The following is a 20,405-nucleotide window of genomic DNA, read 5'->3' on the forward strand; positions in this document are numbered from 1 at the left end:
CCAATATTATTAAAGAGGATACCAGAAGCTTCTTTAGAAATATAAAGTGTAAAAGAGAGGTGAGAGTGAATATTGGACCACTGGAAAATGGTGCTGGAGAGGTAGTAAAGGGGGACAAGGAAATGGTGGATGAATTGATTAATTATTTTGCATCGGTCTTCACTGTGGAAGACACTAGCAGTATGGTGGAGGTGTCAGAGGTCATGAAGCGAGTGAAGTTACCATTACTAGGGAGAAGATCCTTGGAAAACTGAAAGCTCTGAAGGCAGATAAGTCACCTGGTTCAGATGGTGTATACCCCAGGGCTCTGAAGGCATTAGTGATGATCACTCGTTTCTGGAATGGTTACAGGTGACTGGAAAATTGCAAATGTCACTCCACTCTTCAAGAAGGGAGAGATGCAGAAGGAAATTATAGGCCAGTTAGTCTGACCTCAGTGGCTGGGAAAATGTTGGAGTCAATTGTTAAGGATGTGGTTTCAGGGTACTTGGAGGCACGTGATAAAATAGTCTGTAGTCAGCATGGTATCCTCAAGGGAAAATCTTGCCAGTCAAACTGGTTGGAAATCTTTGAAGAAATAACAAGCTGAATAGACAAAGGAGAATCTATTGATGTTGTGCACTTGGATTTTCAGAAGGCCTTTGACAAGGTGCCACACATGAGGCTGCTTAACAAGCTATGAGCCCATGGTATTACAGGAAAGGTTCCAGCATGGATAAAGCAGTGGCTGATTGGCAGGAGACAAAGAGGAGGAATGAAGGGAGCTTTTTCTTGGTTGGCTTCTGGTGACTAGTGGTCTGCCACAGGGGTCAGTGTTGGGACCGATTCCTTTTACGTTATATGTCAATGATTTGCATGATGAAATTGATGGCTTTGTTGGAAAGCTTGCAAACAATACGAAAATAAGTGGTGGGGCAGGTAGTTTTGATGAAGTGGAGAAGCTACAGAAAGACCTAGACTGATTAGGTGAATGGGCAAAGAAGTGGCAGATGGAATACAATGTCAGGAAGTGTACAGTCATGCACTTTGGTAGAACAAATGTAGAGGGTTGACTATTTTCTAAGTGAAGAGAAAATATAAAAATATGAAGCGCAAAGGGATTTAGGAATCCTTGTGCAGGATTCCCTAAATATTAATTTCAGGTTGAGTCTGTGGTGAGGAAGGCAAATGTGATGTTAGCATTCACTTCAGGAGAACTAGAATATCAAAGCAAGGATGTAATGTTGAGACTTTATAAAGCACTGGTGAGGCCTCACGGAGTACTGAAGCAGGTTGGGCCCTTTATCTTAGAAAGGATTTGCTGAAACAGGAGCGGGTTCAAAGGAGGTTCACAAAACGATTCTACTGTTGAATGGTTTGTCATACGAAGAGCCTCAGAATAGAGGGGCATTCTTTTAGAACGGACACGAGGAGGAATTTCTTTAGCCACAGAGTGGTGTCTTTGCCACAGGTGGCTGTTGATGCCAAGGTTTTATGTATATTATTTAAGGCAGAGTTTGATAGATTCTTGATTGGTCGGCGTATGAAGGGATATGGGGTGGGGGGGGGCAGGAGACTGGGGCTGAGAAGAAAAATGGAGCAGCTATGATCAAATGCGGAGCAGACTCGTCAGGCCGAATGGCCTAATCTTACGGTCTTGTCATATGCTGAGTTTCTCATATGGGTTGCTTCAGAAATCTTCTATTTTTGAATTGTAATCTTAAAGTCAGAATTTCAGGACTTTACAAAAGGCAGCAACAGAAATTCATTAGGGGTATGTCTTAAACCCAATCATCCATAGCAGCCTTTGCTCTATCATGAAGAGACTATCAAGCCAGTATTTGCACAAAAGTCAGATTCATTCATAAAACCTCAGAAAATGAAGCCACCAAAAAGCACATGCAACATGATCTGGATAACATTCAGGCATGAGTGGCAAACTAAAACTGTGATACACTTAAGGGAAATTAACAATGAAGAGTAAAGGGCAGTGATGTCCACAAACCACAAATGAATTTTAAAATGTTTTTTTAAGAGGACAAGCCTCCTTCCAAAAAAAGCAAGATGAGAGAGTTACCCATAGTAGCCTTACAAACCAGCACTTTGATGCTATTCGTTGTGGAATGAGTAGAAAAGCTTTATGAAGCCGTACATGTCAAGGAATTTCACTATCTTCCTTCTCCAAAGGCAGCATAATACCAGTGATCGCTGCTCCTGGATATCTGAGACCTAAATGCTCCAATATGCAAAACACCAGCATTTAGCGTACGTATGGACTACATGCCAACGTTTGCATTGAGGCAATTATACAAAAAAAAAGGCAGAACTGTGTCAGGGATTCGTGGAAGACAGACAGGAGAGAGAGATTTATGTAATGGAAAAGATAACTTGCTGAGTCAGGGATGGCATAAATAAATGTTTTTACCTAGGTAACAGCATGGAAGGTAAATATAAATATATTTTTGATGAATAGACGGACTTTGGATTTCAAGACCACAATCATGACATTCTACAGATGGACAGTGGAGAGCACCCTAGCATGCTGCATCACAGTATGGTTTAGAAACTGCAATGGATAGTTAAAACTGTCCAACGCATCACCAGTTCCAGCCTACCTGCCATCAAGGACATATATATATAGAAAGGTGCTGGGAAAGGCCAGCACTGTTATAAAGGATCCCACCGACCCTGCTTATGGACTGCTTGTCTCACTCCCATCAGGGAAGAGGCTACACAGTTTCCATGCCAGGACCATTAGACTCAAAACTGCCTCAGGCTGATCAACTCCTTCCACCCATTGATCCACCTACCACCACTACATACACATCACCTAGCATCACTTTAAACACATACAGTCAATGTATATAACAGTACATTGTGTTTTACAGGATTGCTTTTATATTTATATTTATTGTGTTCTTTATGCTTGTTGTGAATTTTTATGCTACATTGGTTCCAGAGTTAACAATAATTCTGTAGTCCTTTGGACTCCTGTACTGAAAAATGACAATACACAGTCGTGAACCCTGAATCGTGTAAATTGGCACAACAGATACATGGTGAAGAAGGCATTTGGCTTGCTTGGTTTTATAGCTTGGGGCACAGAGCATAATAGGTGGAGATAATATATTACAACTTTGCAAGGCATGGTTAGACCTCTCTTGAAGTATTGTGTGCAATATTAAAAGCAAAGACATGGTTGTCTTGAGACACTGCAGAGGAGATTCACCAGAATGTTATCTGATTTGGAGGGGGGTCTTTAGACTGGACTTGTTTTTTTTCTGTAAAAATGAAGGCTGAAGGGTGACATGATAGAGATGTAAAGGAGATATAGGGAAAATAGACAGTCAGAATCTTTGCAACACACACAAAATGCTGGTGGAACACAGCAGGCCAGGCAGCATCTATAGGAAGAAGTACAGTCGACGTTTCGGGCCGAGACCCTTCGTCAGGACTAACTGAAAGAAGAGATAGTAAGAATCTTTTGCCACCCTTCTTAAGGACATGGGGGGAAAGATTTAAGGTGAGAGACAGTAACTTTAAAGGGAGTACGGGGAAAGTTGTAATTTTCTAACAAAGGGATTGGTTGATGTCTTGAATGAGCTCTCAGGAAAAGAGGTAGAATCAGATACAACTGTGCATTTAAGAGACATATTGATAGACACTTGAATGGATAAGGTTTGGAAGGATGTGGAGCAAATATAGTCAAGTGGGATTAGCATAGATAGGCAAAATAACAAATCAGCAGAGATGTGGTGGACCAAAGGTCTGTTTCTGTGGTACAAATCTAATAGCAAGAAAACAATTTAACTCCCAAGATCTTTTTGCAACATTAATTTAACAAATATGCAGATGAATTCAGCTGTCACAGTTTATCTTCAATGAAATAACACAAATAGTTTTCATGTTCCTACTGTTTCATAATCACTAAGAATTGCATTGTAATAATGGTTAGTTCTATTTTTTAAGTGTTGATTTTATTACAGGATGTACTAACTTTTCATGCACGAGTACAGAATGTAGATGACAATGTTTCTTGATTACCTGAGCCAGTAGAAGCTGGAGACTTGCTACGCCTTGAGGGCCCAGGGCTCTTCGTAGCGGTATTTCGGCCAGTGGCACCAGGGACTTTAGTGTATGATGTAGATTTAACAACCCTACATTCTGTGGATACAGAAGAATGGAAATTTATATTTTTTTTAAAAACAAATCAAATTTCAACAATGCTTTACCTCTGGAATATAAAAAGTTTGTTAACAACGTGTGCACAATGGTCCAACTAGCCCAGCTGCTGCCTTACAGTTCTGGTAACATGGCCTTGATCCTGACCGCCATTGCTATCAGTGTGGGATTTGCATGCTCCCGCTCTGTTGCATGGGTTTCCTCTGCTGCTCCTGTTTCATCCCACATCCCAAAGACGTGCAGATTGGTAGGTCAATTGGCCCAGTGTGTAGATGAGTGGTCCAATCTGGGGTTAGTTGATGGAAATGTGGGAGAGTGAAGTAAGATCACTGAAAATGGATAGTAAAGCTCAGCATGGAGTAAGTGGCCAATGGAACATTTTGTGTGTGTCGCTTGGATTTCCAGCATCTGTAGATTTTCTCTTCTTTGTAAGTGGACCAATAGGCCTATTTCCTTGCTGTTTGATTCTACCTTATGTACCCTTTAGAAGAAAAATACACTGTGGATGATTGATTGCTTGAGCAGAAGAATAGACAATTTTCAAAGAGTTAATGTTATGAGCATTGACATGTTCCAATGGTAATCCAGGGAACAGAATAAAGTATGTGGGGGAAGGGCTACTAGAGACATCGCAGAATCCGGCTTTAACACTGAGAGGATATTTTCACCTCCCCACTTAGTTCTCGACACTACTCTCAACTTGTCCTCCCTACCATTCCTAGTAATGCTTCACTTTCACCACATCCTTCACCATTCAACTCCATCGTACATGAAACTCATACTTTTTTATATAAATTCCAAACCCGGTGATCTCTGCTTTTCTACTCTTCACAAATTTTCTAAGTTCTTATGTAACTACTACTTAGAAACCACTTTTTCCTTGCCTGATTTTGTGAACACTTCCTTTTACATTCCTCAGCTGACTTTCCATCTCCCAGTTTATCTCTTTTTGGTCTTGCCACACAAGCACTGGAAATATCAACCAATCACAAACTCCCACACCTTTTCAGTAAAAGACAGCTTAATTCCAGTGCTCAGAGGCATTAATTGCTATATTTTGGCAGAGAGACCTCGAAGAGTCAACACTGATTAACTAAAATAATGGAACAAGCTGGTAACACTTAGCAAATTGAGCAGCATCAGTGTAAAGGTCAATTCAGTTAATATTTAAAATCAAAGACACTTGGTTTTGATGAAATGTCTTTGATTTGAACCATTAATGCTGCCTCCTTTTCCACAGATTCTACCATAGATATACTGGCATACTTCTAAAGGGTGTAAAGAAAGAGAGGGACAGTGGGACTTGCTGCATTGCTACATCTGTCTTTGAAAACTATGAGATACGTTGAGACTGTGGTTCGCTAAACTCATGAACACAAGAGATTCTGCAGATGCTGGAAATCCAGAGCAGTACACACAAAATACTGGAGAAACGCAGCAAGCCAGGCAGTATCTATGGAGGGGAATAAACAGCCAACATTTCGGGCCAAGACCCTTCATCAGGACTGGAAAAGAAGCTCAAATAAAAAGGTGAATTTGAAGTTTTAAGCAAAACATACACAGTAGATGGAAAGGAAATCTTCATTTTAAATACAGAAGATAATTATGACCTCTGACGCAGGCAGTGGGGCCCAAGCCTGAGAGTGGGAAATGAGCCAATGTTTGGCAATTGGTGGAGCAGCCTTGGAGCCAACTCAAAGCGCAGATCCGAGGCGAGTCAGAGTCGAGGCAGCAGGAGTCCAAGAGCAAGGAAACAACCTGAGCTTTGGCCAATTTAAGTGCCAGGCCAGAATGAAAAGGTCAAGATTTCGGAGCTGGAGGTGAGGGATGGGATGGTGTTCAGTTCACTGCTCTGTAAGGTCTACTCATCTCTGTGCTGAACTGAGGCTGCGGCCTGCAACTAACAGGCTCCTAAATCGGCTGCAGTAATGGCTGGTTTCGTGGCTGAGGACTCATTTACGTGAACTTCAGTTCTGAATGTTATTTGCTTAATTTTATTGTTTGAACAATTTTTTCCCCTGCACTTTGGGTGTTTGACGGTCTTCTTTAATGTGTTCTATTGGGTTTCTTTGTTTCGTGGCTGCCTATAAGGAGTCAAATCTCGAGAATGTATATAGTATACATTTGTACATCCTTTGATAATCTATGTACTAATAACTCTAATTTGAACTTTGAGATCAATACCAGTAACAATAAAGTATCTGATAAATCATTCATATCCATCAAAGCTGATCTCATACATCTAATTACTAAAAGAAAGCTGCAGTGATGGTGGATTCACCAGAAAATCCTAGATACTCGAATTTTAAAATGGGAGTAAGAAAACAGAGCATGAAAGGCACAGACTATCAGTAATAGGGAAAAGGCTAGAATTCATTGCTAAGCATTCAGGACAGGGAGGAAAAAAGTATGATTTTACAGAGTCAATATGGTTTTATTAAATGGAAATTGAGCTTGTAAAATACATTTTGAACAAGTAACTAGTAGATTTGATAAAGAACAAATCAACAGAAATTTATTTTCTTCTTGGATTATATAAAGCCAGATCTCCATAAAAGTCAAGGTAGACAGAGAATATGAAAAAAGGTTCCACAAGGATCACAATGTTTGTCAGATGATTCTACAAGAAAGAATGAGGTTATGTATCATAAATTGAGAAGGAAAATAAGAAAATGATTTTAGAATACTAGTCAACATAAAATGACCCAGAAATAATTTAGCAGCAAGAAGTAAGAAATGTGTTGACACCCATGATAATTAAGGAATCATGCTCATGGGGTAGGCTGGGATATTTAATGAGTACTTTTGTCAGTGTTTGCTGAGTTAATAGATTCAAACCATACCCTAATAAAAGCAGAATAGAAGAGGTAACAGAAGGCTGAAAGTAGGCAGGATGCATGGGAAAGGATGGCTATACCTAGAATGGATGTCACCTACTCTAAAGGTTTTCAAGGTTTTGACAGGTTCAGAGAAGGTCACAAAGAAAAGCTGTTCTTTGGAGTTGTTAGCACAAGGATTAGGAGATATAGATTTAAGGATTAGGCAGCTAGTGATAATGACCTGAAACTCTCTGCCAAGAGTACAGGAAAAGCAAATACATCGATGATTTCAAAAGGAAATTAGAAATAAATTTACAAGGCTATAGGAATAAAGTAGGATAAATTAAGAGATTTATTTGCTCTATACACAGCTGGTGTGGACTCAGCAAGTCACAGGGGCACATTCTTTGCCGTCATGACTATGTGACTTCCAACCACACACTGCCTACCTGTCACCATGACGCTTCTGCATCTGTCAACTACTGTCACCTGTCAAAATCATTCATGGAGAATTCAATGTCAATTGTCTACACAACAATATTACATCTGGTGGTAGCTAACTTCAGCTTTAATGGGATTTTCCCATTAACGTGACAGCCCTTGACAAAAGAATCACTATAATTGCATAAACTAGATTCTGAGTGTCTCTGTGAACCACTTCTGAAATTTCTCATTTTCTAGGTTCTATACCAGTTCACTTTTTAAGCTGAATTTTGTCAGTGTACTTTTTTTACATGGTACTACACATAGCTCCTGTTTGCCTTGCATAATTACTAAGCTGTCTTCTGTCTTCATCATTTCTAATATAATAAAAAATGAGTTTAACTTCCACTTCAATCCTACAAATGTAATAAAATGATTTTTATAGCACTCATTTCTTGCTTTCTTTTTTTAAAAAAAATCAGAAAGCAACTAAACACAAAAGCCAATGCTTGTGACTACTGGGTGCCAATCTGGTGGAAAGGTTCCCTGACTTTTAAAGAACTTAGCAAATTTTTCTCCCTATGGCTTTGATGTAGTGATAATTATAGGGAGATAATCAAAGTGTGAAATTTTGACTGCTTCACTGCAACACATGCAACAAAGACAGAATTATTCCTTGACGTTATTTATACTTTTATTTAGGGATACAGCGTGGATTGGCCGTTCTAACCCAACGAGCCACACCACTCAGCAATCAGTCTATTTAACCCTCGCCTAACCACAGAACAATTTACAATGATCAATTAACCTATTAACCAGCACGTTTTTGGACTGTGGGAGGAAACCAGAGCACCTGAAGGAAACCCACGTGGTTCATGGGGAGAACGTCCAAACTCTTTACAGATGGCACTGGAATTCAACTCCGAACTCTGGAACAGCGCCATGCTAACCACTAGGCTGCTGATTTATTGAAGTGTTAAGCTCTAAAGAATAATCTGGAATGTCAGTTAAAACTGAATTGATTTTTTTTAAAAGGTAATGTGGGTTTGAAGCAGCAAAACAAATTTCAGGGCTTTTTCTAGGAAACTTGTTTTGTTATAAAATTAATCTAAGTGTAGCATAGCTCACTGAGGTGAGTAGTAAGAGCAAAAGCCCCAGATTTGTTTAAGTAATACTGCAACTGAATATATAGTAAGATCTCTCAGCTTAAAATGCATTTTTCAGGAATAACCTGTTCGTCACCATTGACCTTGTGAAACAGGACTTGACTTTTGTTATACTTAAATATAATACAGAACAACCACAAAATAATGGCTAAAAGGCAAGACGTTCTGTGTCTTGAAGGTAATCCTATGTTTGTGGTTGATAGTATGCAGGCATAAGTGTTCTAACTGGAAACAAATGTTGTGTTTGCTGTGTAGGAGCAGGACTATTCCACACAGAAAATTGTGTGTTTATGAAAAACTGATGACCCAGTTCTGAAATCCTATTGGGGTCCATGCATTCTCTGATAGGTGCTACAAAATTTTCTTTTACACGTTTGTACAAGGAAACTGTGGTCTACAATTGAACAGTCCAGGGTTACAGTTCAGCTTGTTTAAAGTTCTTTTGTTTCAAAGCTGTTATCGTGCTGCTTGAGATCTAAAACGGTTTTTCATAACTCTAACTTATATCTGAGAAGAAGAAAAATCAAGCCAACCTTGATTTAAGGATTTAACAAACTGACCCTTTCATCACAATCAAGTGTGTATAAGGCTTTTGCATCCATAGGTTTGAAAAGTACTAACATGTTCCAGAGGTCAATCACTGATGATTACTTTCTGCACATCTACTAAACTTACTTTCTTTATCCTGACATCAAGAATATTTAAGCTCACTGAGACATTTATGTACTTGTGACATTAGGGCCTAATAAATACTTCCCTTCAGGATAGAGACCACAGCATTACGATGTACATTATAAATTTTACTGGAAAGATTCAAGAATATCACACTCAATTTATTCTATGGTTAAATGGTTTACAGGAAGGTATTGCATGTGACGTTGTTTCTTGATAAAAGTGAAGCCATGTTCATCTTTTATTTAGTTAGCTGTTTAGAAAAGACTGAACAGAAATTATTTATCACGCGTAGGGAAAGCAAAGGGTCTCGGCCTGAAACGTCGACTGTTTACTTTTTTTCCGTAGAAGCTGCCTGGCCTGCTGAGTTCCTCCAGCATTTTGTGTATGTTGCTTGGATTTCCAGCATCTGCAGATTTTCTCTTGTTTGTAAAGCAACTCCTTTTGTTTTAACCATCAATAGTTAATGGGTAAAATTTGGGTCAGTTACTTAGTTAGTGTTATTAATGTTTGAATTAATGACAGATCTAAAACAACACACCAAAAAAGTTGCTTAATGTAGAAAAGTATTCTGATCCTTTATAGTAAATCAGGCAAGTAAATGCCAAGACAAGGAGACACAAGAGACCGCAGACTGAAAAAAATTACTGAACAATTACCATCAATAGATCCCTTGTAATACCAGAGGAAACAACAAATTGGACCATTGTTACACCATCAAGAATACCTACTGTGCTATTCCACGCCCTCACTTCGGGAAGTCTGATCACCTGGCTGTCCTTCTACTCCCTGAGTACAGGCAGAGACTGAAGACTGCAGCACTAGTCGTGACGACCAAGAAGGTATGGACAAGGGAAGCACAGGAGTGCTTACAGGACTGCTTTGAATCGGTGATCTGGACCGTATTCAGGGATTCATCTTTAAATCTGGATGAGTATGCTGTAGTTGCTACCGACTTCATTAAAACCTGTGTGGATGAGTGTGTGCCCAGAAAGACTTGCTGAACATTCCCAATCCAAAAGCCTTGGATGAACGAGGAGGTAGGTCATCTGCTGAAGGCTAGATCTGTGGCATTCCAGTCTGGCGACCCAGGCCTGTACCAGAAAACTAGGTACATCTTGTGGAGTGCTATTTCAAGGGTGAAGAGACAATTTTGAATGAGGTTGGAGGTGACATCGAATGTATGACAACTCTGGCAGGGTTTGCAAGACATTACTTCCTACAAAGCAATACCCAATAGCATGAATGGCAGCGATGCTTCACTACCAGATGAACTCAATGACTTTAATGCTCACTTTGAAAGGGAGAACACAACTACAGCTGTGAAGATCCCTGCTGCACCCGGTGACCCTGTGATCTCTGTATCAGAGGCCGATGTTAGGTTGTCTTTAAAGAGAATGAACCCTCGCAAGATGGCAGGCCCCGATGTAGTACCTGGTAGGGATCTGAAAGTTTGTGCCAACCAACTGATGGGAGTATTCAAGGCCATTTTCAACTTCTCACTGCTATGGGTGGTAGGTCCCACTTAATTCAAAAAGGCAACAATTATACCAGTGCCTAAGAAGAATAATGTGAGCTGCCTTAATGACTACACCCGGTAATACTCACATCTACAGTGATGAAATGCTTTGAGAGTTTGGTCATGACTAGACTGAACTCCTGCCTCAGCAAGGATCTGGACCCATTGCAATTTGCCTATCACCAGAATAGGTCAACAGCAGATGCAGTGTCAATAACTCTTCACATGGCCTTAGATCACCTGGACAATGCAAACACCTATGTCAGGATGCTGTTCATTAATTATAGTTCATTTAACACCATCATTCCCACAATCCTGATTGATAAGTTACAGAACCTGGGCTTCTGTACCTCCCTCTGAAATTGGATCCTTGACTTCCTAACTGGAAGATCACAGTCTGTGCAGATTGGTGATAGTATCTCCTCTTCATTAATGAGGTGAACCTCAGGGGTATGTGCTTAGCCCACTGCTCTACTCTATCTATGCCCATGACTGTGAGGATAGACATAGCTCAAATACCATCTATAAATTTGCAAACAATACAGCCATTGTTGGTAGAATCTCAGGTGGTGAAAAGAGGGCGTACAGGAGTGAGATATGCCAACTAGTGGAATGGTGCGGCAGCAACAACCTGGCACTCAACGTTAGTAAGACAAAAGAGCTGATTGTGGACTTCAGGAACGGTACAATGAAGGAACACATACCAATCCTCATAGAATGTTCAGAAGTGGAGAGAGTGAGCAGTTTCAAGTTCTTGGGTGTCAAGATCTCTGAGGATCTAACCTGGTTTCAACATCTCAATGTAGTCATAAAGAAGGCAAGGCAGCAGCTATACTTCATTCAGAGTTTGAAGGGATTCGGTATGTCAACAAACACACTCAAAAACTTTACTGTCTGGTTTTGGTGGGGGGAAGGTGCTACTGCACAGGACCGAAAGAAGCTGCAGACGGTCATAAATCTAGTCAACTCCATCTTGAGTACCAGCCTACAAAGTACCCAGAACATCTTCAAGGAGCAATGTCTCAGAAAGGCAGCGTCCATTATTAAGGAACCCCAGCACCCAGGGCATGCCTTTATCTCATTGTTATCATCAGGAAGGAGGTACAGAAGCCTGAAGGCACACACTCAGTGATCCAGGAACAGCTTCTTCCCCTCTGCCATCCGACTCCTAAATGGACATTGAACCCGTGAACACTACCTCACATTTTCAATATATATTATTTCTGTTTTTGCATGATTTTTAATCTCCAATATACATATTCTGTAATTTATTTATTTGTTTATTATTCTATATTATGTATTGCATTGAAATGCTGCTGCTAAGTTAACAACTTTCACAACACATGCCAGTGATAATAAACCTGATTCTGATGTTGAAACCCAAAGCAACAAGCCATCTGTTGGAGGAACTTTTTGTATTAATTAGTACTTGAGGGGTGTAGGGGAAGGAGGAATTGTCGACGTTTTGGTCAATCCCCTGCATCACACCAGGAATACAGATTGTTTGTTATCAAGAGAAGAAAGCAGATACTGGGAATGATGAAAAAGGTTTAGAAACAAGGGTATTAAGAAAGAAGAGGAAGGTAACTTAACTAAGTACAGTCGGCCCTCCTTATCTGCAGGTTCCACATGCGCGGATTCAACCAACCGCTGATTGGGAAAACCCAGAAGTTCTCTCTCCAGCACTCGTTGTTTGAGCATTGTTTGCCTCGCATCTCGTTCATCCACTACTTGTGTTGCGAGCAAAAGGAAGGAGTTTAAGGCTAGTAAGGGATGACTGGCTGGCTATGTAAAGCGCTACGGCCTCAAGAGCTTAAAGCTCACAGGAGAATCGGCATTGGCTGATGCTGAGGCGGCATCAGTGTTCCCAGAAGAGTCCCAGATGGTTGCGGCTGTATTGAACATGTTCAGACTTTTTTTCTTGTCGTTATTCCCTGAACAATACAGTATAACAACTATTTACATAGCATTTACATTGTATTAGGTATTATAAGTAACTAGAGACGATTTAAAGTATACGGAAGGATGTGCACAGGTGATATGCAAATTCTACGACATTTTACATAAGGGACTTGAGCATCTGCATACGCGGGGGGTCCCGGAACCAATCCCCCACGGATAGGGAGGGCCAACTGTAGTTTAAGTGGAAATTCCAGAACAAGGTGGATGTGCAACAAAACACAAGAATCTGATGACCTTAACTGTAAGCCTCCAGGAAAGCAAGAAGACAGGGAGTGAGAAGGTCACCACAGAACTTACATGTGAAGATCATAATTGTGGACTTTTGGGATTTGGGATCAGAAGCCAAAGTAATTCCACACAATAGTGGTGATGGACAAGGTGGACTTGGTGTGATATAGAACTTGCAATTCAGTGGGCTGGTGGTTGCAAATAACTGAAAATGCAAAACCAACATCAAATGGGGTCTTTCCCAACAGGATGGATGAGGTAACAATAATGACAGGCAGAGAACTTGAAAATATCTTTGATGAAGCTAATAGCTCTGAACAAAATTGTAAACAGTTGGATATAATCTGAGACAATGTTGGTGTCCATAAAATGTTAGGTACAGTTTACCACAAAAGAACAATGTTACCCCAAAGACAATTCAGTTCTCCCTGTATGCCAACAAAAACACCAAAGAAACTAGGAACAAGAGCTGACCGTCAGATCCCTCATATATGATCCACCTTTCAATATGGTGATGGCTGATCTATGCTGCCTTATAACAGTGACTTGATTTGAGCAGTTTTTAAGATAAAATGCTTTGTGGCATATAAGCAAATTTTGAACAATATTTGCTGGACAAACAATGGTGACTTTAATTTATACAGCATCTTTAACATAAAAAGCATTGTTGGTGCCTAATAGAAGCATCTCAGAGAAAACGAAGGAAGTCAAGATTTTAAATTTTTTATCATTTTTAAAAATGGAAAAAATTGTTTTGTGGTCTTTAAAATTAATGTACTTTGGTACTTTACAGAATAGGCAGAAAAACCCTGCATGAAGATCTCTGAACTTTAACACTGATGTTGAAAATCTGCTTTGCATTACAATTGCAAGAGGAAACTTAGCTTATCTACCTAAAGCAGAAACAGGAGCATCCACTTGATAAATTGTCCACTCTCGGATAGTGTTAGCATCTCGAGGTTATGGTGCCTTGTCAATGGGAGCAACACCAAGCTCCTATCCCAAGGAGGAGCCATGGCCGTAAAGAAAAGCCAAAACATTTTTACCATGCCAAAGAAAATAATTTTAAAAGAATAAATTACTCATTCAAGTAAGTAGTACCAAGTTCACTTCCACGCGTACAATTATTATAGAATGGGAGATTTTGCATTTTGCTGAGTGGGGAATACAATGGGTTTTGTAAGTTTAAATCCTATTAAGATTTATTTATATTTCAAATTTAGTACTTAATTTAAAGTTAATCTATAGCTTTTTTCAGTGTTAGTGAATGGTAAACAAACTGCATTTTGGTGTCAATTACACAGTTTATTAAGTAGCTTGGCAGAATTGGCTATCTGATTATTATTGGCAGCAGGAACTAAATCAGGTCTTTGTAATTTTTGCTGAGTATAAATATAGAAAGCTTATGCTAATACCAGGAATACAAATCTACAGATGATTTCAGCGCCGGTTCCTGCTAGCTAGGGGCATTACTACTAGTCGCACCACGAGTTATAATCCCCGGGGGAATGGCCAGGTGGAGAGGGAGAATGCCACAGTGTGGAAGGCCACACTTTTAGCCCTTAAGTCAAAAGGGTTGCCGATCTCCCGATGGCAGGAGGTCCTCCCTGAGGCACTCCACTCTATCCGCTCCCTGTTGTGTACGTCCACTAATGCCACCCCTCACGAACGCCTATTCTCTTTTCCCAGGAAGTCTGTCAGTGGGACCACCCTACCAGTTTGGCTGACGTCCCCGGGGCCAGTGCTGCTACGTAAACATGCGAGGAGTAATAAGTACTCCCCGCTGGTCGAGAGGGTTCACCTCCTGCATGCTAATCCCCAGTATGCCTACGTGGTCTTGCCTGATGGGCGGGAGGACACGGTCTCCGTCCGCGACCTGGCGCCCGCCGGAGCAGCAAACCACTACCCCGAACATTCCACGGTAACTATGAACCCTGTACCCGAGGTGACACCGCACACACCGTGCCACACCCAGACTCCTCACGACGCTCATGTACCGGGCATCTCGTACGCGTCTATTCCGGGGGCCTCGCACACACGCGAGGGATCCCTGACACCTCCAGTTGGGACAGAACCAACCCACTCTCTGCCTCCGGTGCAAACACCACCTCCGGCACCTGTGCCATCACCACCTCCGGCACCTGTGCCATCACCACCTCCGGCTCCTGTGCAATTGCAGCCGGAGCTACGTAGATCGCAGCGAACGATTCGACCACCTGATAGACTTAACCTGTAAATATACTTGGGGATTTTTTTTTAAACAAAGGGGGGGATTGATCCACCATCAATAACTCACGCTGAGACTTAGGAAGTGAGATATCGGCTTTTATTGACTGAAGAACAACACTACATCCTGGGAAAATGAGGGAGAGCAGCAGACCACAGTCGCCTTTATACAGGGGTCTGTGGGAGGAGCCACAGGAGCAATCAGACAGGTATATCTAGTTCACCACAAGGAAGCTTATGCTAATACCAGGAATACAAATCTACAGATGATTTCTTTTACAGATTACAAAATTTGGGATTTTTGTGATGATGAAAAAAGAGGTGCTGCATTTTCATTTTAATGAAAAATCGGAGTTGAATTAATAAAAACTACCAACAGCAGCAACCTAAATTCAGACCGTTTAAAAAATAGGGGCAGAAAGAAATATCCATGTGATATCACAGAAAGCCTGGTAGCAATTGACTGCAGCTTTTATTTCTCTCTCTCACAAGAGCATTTGATCAAAATTATATTCCCATGAAACAGTGTAACAGAAATTGGCAACTAGTAATGAGATTAGTAACTAAACTGTATAACTAAAAGTTGTAAAAAGACCAGTGGAAAACGGAATTATTTGAAGAATAGGAGAAAAGTACAACACAGGGACAAGTCCTTCAGTCCATGATATTGTGCCGAATTAATTAAATTACTTATCAAATGTCCAACTAAACTAATCCCTTCTGCCTCCAAAATGTCCATATTTTCCTCTTTCTGCACCTGTGCCTGTCTATGAACCTCAGGCATACCTTCATCAGATTTGTCTCCATCAACACTCCAGTCAGCACATTCCAGGGACCGGCCACTCTCTTTGTAAAAAAACCCTGCTTCACTCAATTTCAATTTAAATGCATACTTTCTGGCATTGGACATTTCAACCCTGGGGATAAAGATAATAACAGCCAGTCTATCCATGCCTCGCATAAACTTATAAGCCTCGATCTGATCCATCTTCAGCCTCTGTCACTCCAAAGAAAACAACTCAAATTTGTTTAACCTCTCCTTACAGCACATATTTTCTGATCTAGGTAGCATCTTGGTAAACCTGCACCCTGTCCAAAGTCCCAACACCCTACTTATAATGGGGCAACCAGAATTGAATGCAGTTCTCCACATACAGCCTAAGTAAGAGTTTCATAAAGCTGTAATGTAACTTCCTAACTCTTGAACTCAGTTGCTTGGCTAATAACAGCAAGCATGTTTACCACCCTATCACCATGTGATGCCACTTTCAGGGAGCTATAGATGGACCCTAAGATCCATCTGCATATCCAGACTATTAAGGAACTTGCTATTAACAATGTACTGACTCCACATTTGATCTTGCTAAGTTCAACACTTCACATTTGGCAAGGTTGAACTCCATCTGCCATTTCTCCACTCATATCTATAACTGATCTATATCCTGTTGTTTGCCTTGGCAGTCTTCTACACTACCCTCAACACCAGGGATCTTAATGTCTTTTTTTTATGATTTTTTCATTTTCAATCTTTTTTATTGATTTCCAAATAAAGAATATACAAATCGGAAGAGGAGTTTAACAAGTAGATAATATAAAAGACATATAAACAGCAATAGTAAAAACAAAAAGTATATAATATCAAAATCAAATGAGTAAAATATTATGCTGTTATATATACAATGGTAAAAAAAACTATAACTCCTCATTACAATCATAAAAAAAAGATTGGAAATTTTATTGATAAGGAAAAAAACCCCACTAACTAAACTGAAACAAAAAACAAAAAAAAGAAAGAGAAAAAAAGGAAAGAAAATGAAAGATTGGGCAGTCCAATTGAGGATAAAATTAGAAAAAAAAGAGAGAAAAAAAACACATCCTTCCAGTCATCTCCGAACCTTCATGGATAAGGATTTTCCCCAAAGAGAATAAAGAAAAATAAATAAATAAAAATAAATTACATCATGTGAAAATATTGAATAAAGGGTCGCCAGACTTGTTCAAAATTAAAGGATGTATCAAATGTCCGGCTTCTAATTTTCTCCAAGCTTAGACATGACATAATGGAGGAGAGCCAATAGAAAACAGTAGGTGGGTTAGATTCTTTCCAATGTAGCAAATAGCTCTCCTAGCCAGTAAAGTTGAAAAAGCTATCACATGTTGGGCGGAAGCAGACACTTTGCTTGCTTCCTCTGGAATAATCCCAAAAATTGCTGTAAGTGGATTAGGTTGAACATCCATATCTATAACTTTAGATAATTTTCCAAACACATCCCTCCAAAGGTTATTTAAACTTACACATGACCAAAAAATATGAGTTAGAGTAGCCATTTCTGTGTTACATCTGCAACAATTAGGGGTTATATTCGGAAAGGTATGCGCCAATTTATCTTTCAACATATGGGCCCTATGTACTATCTTAAACTGAATTAAGATATGGCGTGCACAGATAGATGAATTATTAACTAAATAATAAATTTTACTCCATTGATTATCTGAAAGTGAATGTTGAAATTCTACTTCCCAGGTACATTGAACCCTATCATTAGGCAACATGCGAGCATTCATTAACTGTTTATAAATGATAGCTATTAATCGTTTTTGAAAAGTTTTAAATTGAAAAATAACATAAGCCAAATTTGAAGAGCAGGCCAAGGGGTAATTCGGTAAAGAATCATGTAAAAAAATCCTAACCTGTAAATACCTGAAAAAATGTGTATTAGATATATCATATTTATCCATTAACTGTGAAAAAGACATTAAACAGTCTTGTAAAAACAAATCTAAAAAGGATCTTCATGTCAAAGGTAAACTTACTAACCGTAAGACCATAAGATATAGGAGCAGAATTAGGCCCTTTGGCCCATCGAGTCTGCTCTACCATTTCATCATGGCTGATCCAATATTCCTCTCAGCCCCAATCTCTTGCCTTCTCCCCGTATCCCTTCATGCCCTGACCAATCAAGAATCTACTGATCTCTGCCTTAAATATACATAAAGACTTGGTTTCCACAGCTGCCTTTGGCAAAGAATTCCACAGATTCACCACTCTCTGGCTAAAAAAACTCTTCCTCATCTTGTTCTAAAGGGATGCCCTTCTATGCCGAGGCTATGTCATCTGGTCTTAGACTCTCCCACCATAGGAAATATCCTCTCCACATCCACTCTAACAAGGCCTTTCACCATTCAATAGGTTTCAATGAGGTCACTCCTCATTTTTCTGAATTTTAGTGAATACAGGCCCAGCGTTATCAGATGCTCTTAATAATACAAACTATTCACTGATGGAATCATTTTTGTGAACATCCTTTGAAGCCTCTCCAGTTTTGGCACATCCTTTCTAAGATAGGGGGCCCAAAACTGCTCACAATACTCCAAGTGAAGCCTCACCATTGCTTTATAAAGTTTCAACATTATATCCTTGCTTTTATATTTCAGTCCTCTTAAAATGAATGCTAATATCGCATTTGCCTTCCTCACCACAGACTGTACCTGCAAATTAACCTTTAGGGAATCCTGCACAAGGACTCCTAAGTCCCTTTGCATCACAGTTTTTTTGAATTTCCTCTCCATTTAGAAAATAGTTAACCCTTTCATTTCTTCTACCAAAGTGAATGACCATACACTTCCTGACATTATATTCCATCTGCCATTTCTTTGGCCATTCTCCTAATCTGTCTAAATCCTTCTGTAGCCTCTCTACTTCTTCAAAACTACCTGACCCTCCACCTATCTTCATATCATCTTCAAATTTTGCAACAAAGCCATCAATTCCATCATCCAAATCATTGACATATAATGTAAAATGAATCGGTCTCAACGTAGAACCCTGTAGGACACCAGTTGTCACCATCAGCCAGTCAGAAAAGGCTCCCTTTATTCCTACTCTTTTCCTTCTGCCAATAAGCCACTGCTTTAAATATGTTATAATCGTTCTTGTAATACCATTGGCTCGCAGCTTGTCAAGCAGCCTCATGTGTGGCACCTTGTCAAAGGCCTTCTGAAAAACAAGTTCACAATCTCTAACCTCCTATCTATGTTTTCATCCAGGCCACAAACAGACGAACTCCCAGTATGGATCTCAGAGGAACGACACAAGTCACAGGCCTGCAGCTAGAATAAGTCCCGATGACCTCTACCCTCTGACCTCTATGGGTAGGACAATTCATCTTGGATCTTATGTACTTTGACTTTCTGAATGAGCTTCCCATGAGGGACCATGTTTACCAACATCCACAGCTCTACTTTCATCAATCACCTTCATCATCTCCTTGAGAAACTCATTTAGGTTAGTAAGACACAACTTGTCCCATACAAAGCTTTGCTGACTTCCTTAATTAGGCCATAGTTTTCCAAATGATCCTAAACTGCATTCCCAAGAATCCTCATCAGTTACTTCCCTACCACCGATGTAAGACTCACTGGTCTATAGTTTCCAGAATTATCCCTATTTCCCTTCTTGAATAATGGAAAGACATTAGCTACTCACCAGTCCTCCAGGACCTTGCCTGTGGCTAGACAGGACATGAAGACATTGGTCAATGCCCTAACAACCTCACCTCTTACCTCTTTTCATAATCTGGAATACATTCCTTCAAGCCTGGGGATCTATCCATCTCACTGTTTTTAAGAGACCCCACTCTACCTCTCCTTAATCTTAAAATGCCCTTAGCCTATTCGCACACTCCACACTCATCTCCCCGTGCTCCACATCCTTCTCTTCGGTAAGTACTGATGCAAGATACTTACTTGGGGCCTTCCCCACAACCTTTGCCTCAAGCACATGTTACCTCCTTTATCCTTGAGTGCTCCCTACTTATCCTCTTGTTCTTTTTGATTAGAATACCTTGAGATTCTCTTTAATACTACTTGCCAAAGACTTTTCATGGACCTTGTTGGCTTTCCTAATTCCCACCTTCAGTTCTTTTCTGGCTTCTTTGTAATTCTCAAGGCCTCTGTTTGAATTTAGCTTCCTAAACCTTACATATGCCTCCGTCTTCTTCTTTACTAAATTCCCCACATCCCTTGACATCTAAGGTTCCCTTACTTTGCCATCCTTCTTACTGGAACATATCTGCTCTGTATTCTGTGCAGTTGGCCTTTAAATACCTCCATATGTCAGATGTGGACTTGCCTAAAAGCCACTGTTCACAATTAATTCTCCCATAATTTGCCCTACTCTAATTTAATGTTCTCTCTTAAAGTCCATACCTATCCTTATCTACAGCTATC

The 20,405-nt window shown here is 40.1% G+C and overlaps 1 protein-coding gene across 4 annotated transcripts in view; it reads right to left on the minus strand.

The window, feature by feature from the left end:
• The window catches only part of dclk1a (doublecortin-like kinase 1a), a 281,096-nt gene that overhangs the window by 115,080 nt on the left and 145,611 nt on the right, over nt 1–20,405 (minus strand). For all 4 annotated transcript variants that reach the window (XM_073043890.1, XM_073043891.1, XM_073043893.1 and 1 more), the window contains one exon: nt 4,024–4,143. In XM_073043890.1, the coding sequence (XP_072899991.1) occupies nt 4,024–4,143 (120 nt within the window). The remainder of the gene's footprint in view (nt 1–4,023; nt 4,144–20,405) is intronic.

Source organism: Hemitrygon akajei, chromosome 4 (genome assembly GCF_048418815.1).
Source record: "Hemitrygon akajei chromosome 4, sHemAka1.3, whole genome shotgun sequence".
Classification (NCBI taxonomy): domain Eukaryota; kingdom Metazoa; phylum Chordata; class Chondrichthyes; order Myliobatiformes; family Dasyatidae; genus Hemitrygon; species Hemitrygon akajei.